The 698-nt window shown below is 43.4% G+C and overlaps 1 protein-coding gene across 1 annotated transcript; it reads right to left on the bottom strand.

The window, feature by feature from the left end:
- Positions 1-96: 96 nt before the first annotated feature.
- On the bottom strand, positions 97-426 carry PHALS_01024 (uncharacterized protein; the record flags this gene model as incomplete). The annotated part of the gene is made up of 1 exon (XM_024730806.1): positions 97-426. The coding sequence occupies one exon, from the start codon at positions 424-426 to the stop codon at positions 97-99; it is 330 nt and encodes a 109-aa protein (XP_024581046.1).
- Between the last annotated feature and the right edge of the window lie 272 nt (positions 427-698).

The raw sequence follows: 698 nt of genomic DNA, 5'->3' as shown, positions 1-698 counted from the left end.
GATTTTCACTCACGCAACACAGAAGAATCACATTGCTCTCGCCATGCACTTACCATCGAGTGCTCTTGACTTTATCGGAGCTTGCTTCACCACGTATTAGCAAAAGAAAAAACCTCCGAAAGGACGACCAAATAGGCAGGTCGGACCATAGATGGGACGACCGATTGTGTTCCAGTAGCCGAGAGGATACCGCCATCCAAAGCGAAAGCCACCAGCATATGGAAATCGGAAGCGGTGACGGAAGAATCGACCACGGCCTCCTACGAAATGCTCCGTGTTCGTTTCCGGGATTGGCTCCTCGTCACCAACGAGCATCGCTCCAGCCGGAAGTTGCTCCAAATTGTTTGGAGCCTTTTCTTGAGCTTGAGCACAATTAAGAACAGCTAGAAGCATAAGGAGTAGCGCAAGAATGAAGTGTTTCATCATCTTGATTATGAAGTGTATAGGTTATTCGATCCACTTGAGAACTGGGGCGTAAAATAGCGAATGAATAGAAAAAAATCACAGATAAATAAAGCAGTTGCTGTCGTAAAGTTCCATCGAATTTATCCTGTTTTTTTTGGAAATGTCTTGGATACGAAGGAAGTGTGCAGTAAAGTTTTCAACCATTTAAGAGATCGAAACTCTGATCATGATTTTAAAATTGGAGCTTACAACATCCTGCGAAAAGTTTGAAAAATAGTTCGCCTAAATACTCA

Source organism: Plasmopara halstedii (assembly GCF_900000015.1).
Source record: "Plasmopara halstedii genome assembly, contig: Scaffold_1328, whole genome shotgun sequence".
Lineage (NCBI taxonomy): Eukaryota > Oomycota > Peronosporomycetes > Peronosporales > Peronosporaceae > Plasmopara > Plasmopara halstedii.
This window is presented reverse-complemented; position numbering and strand designations above follow the sequence as displayed.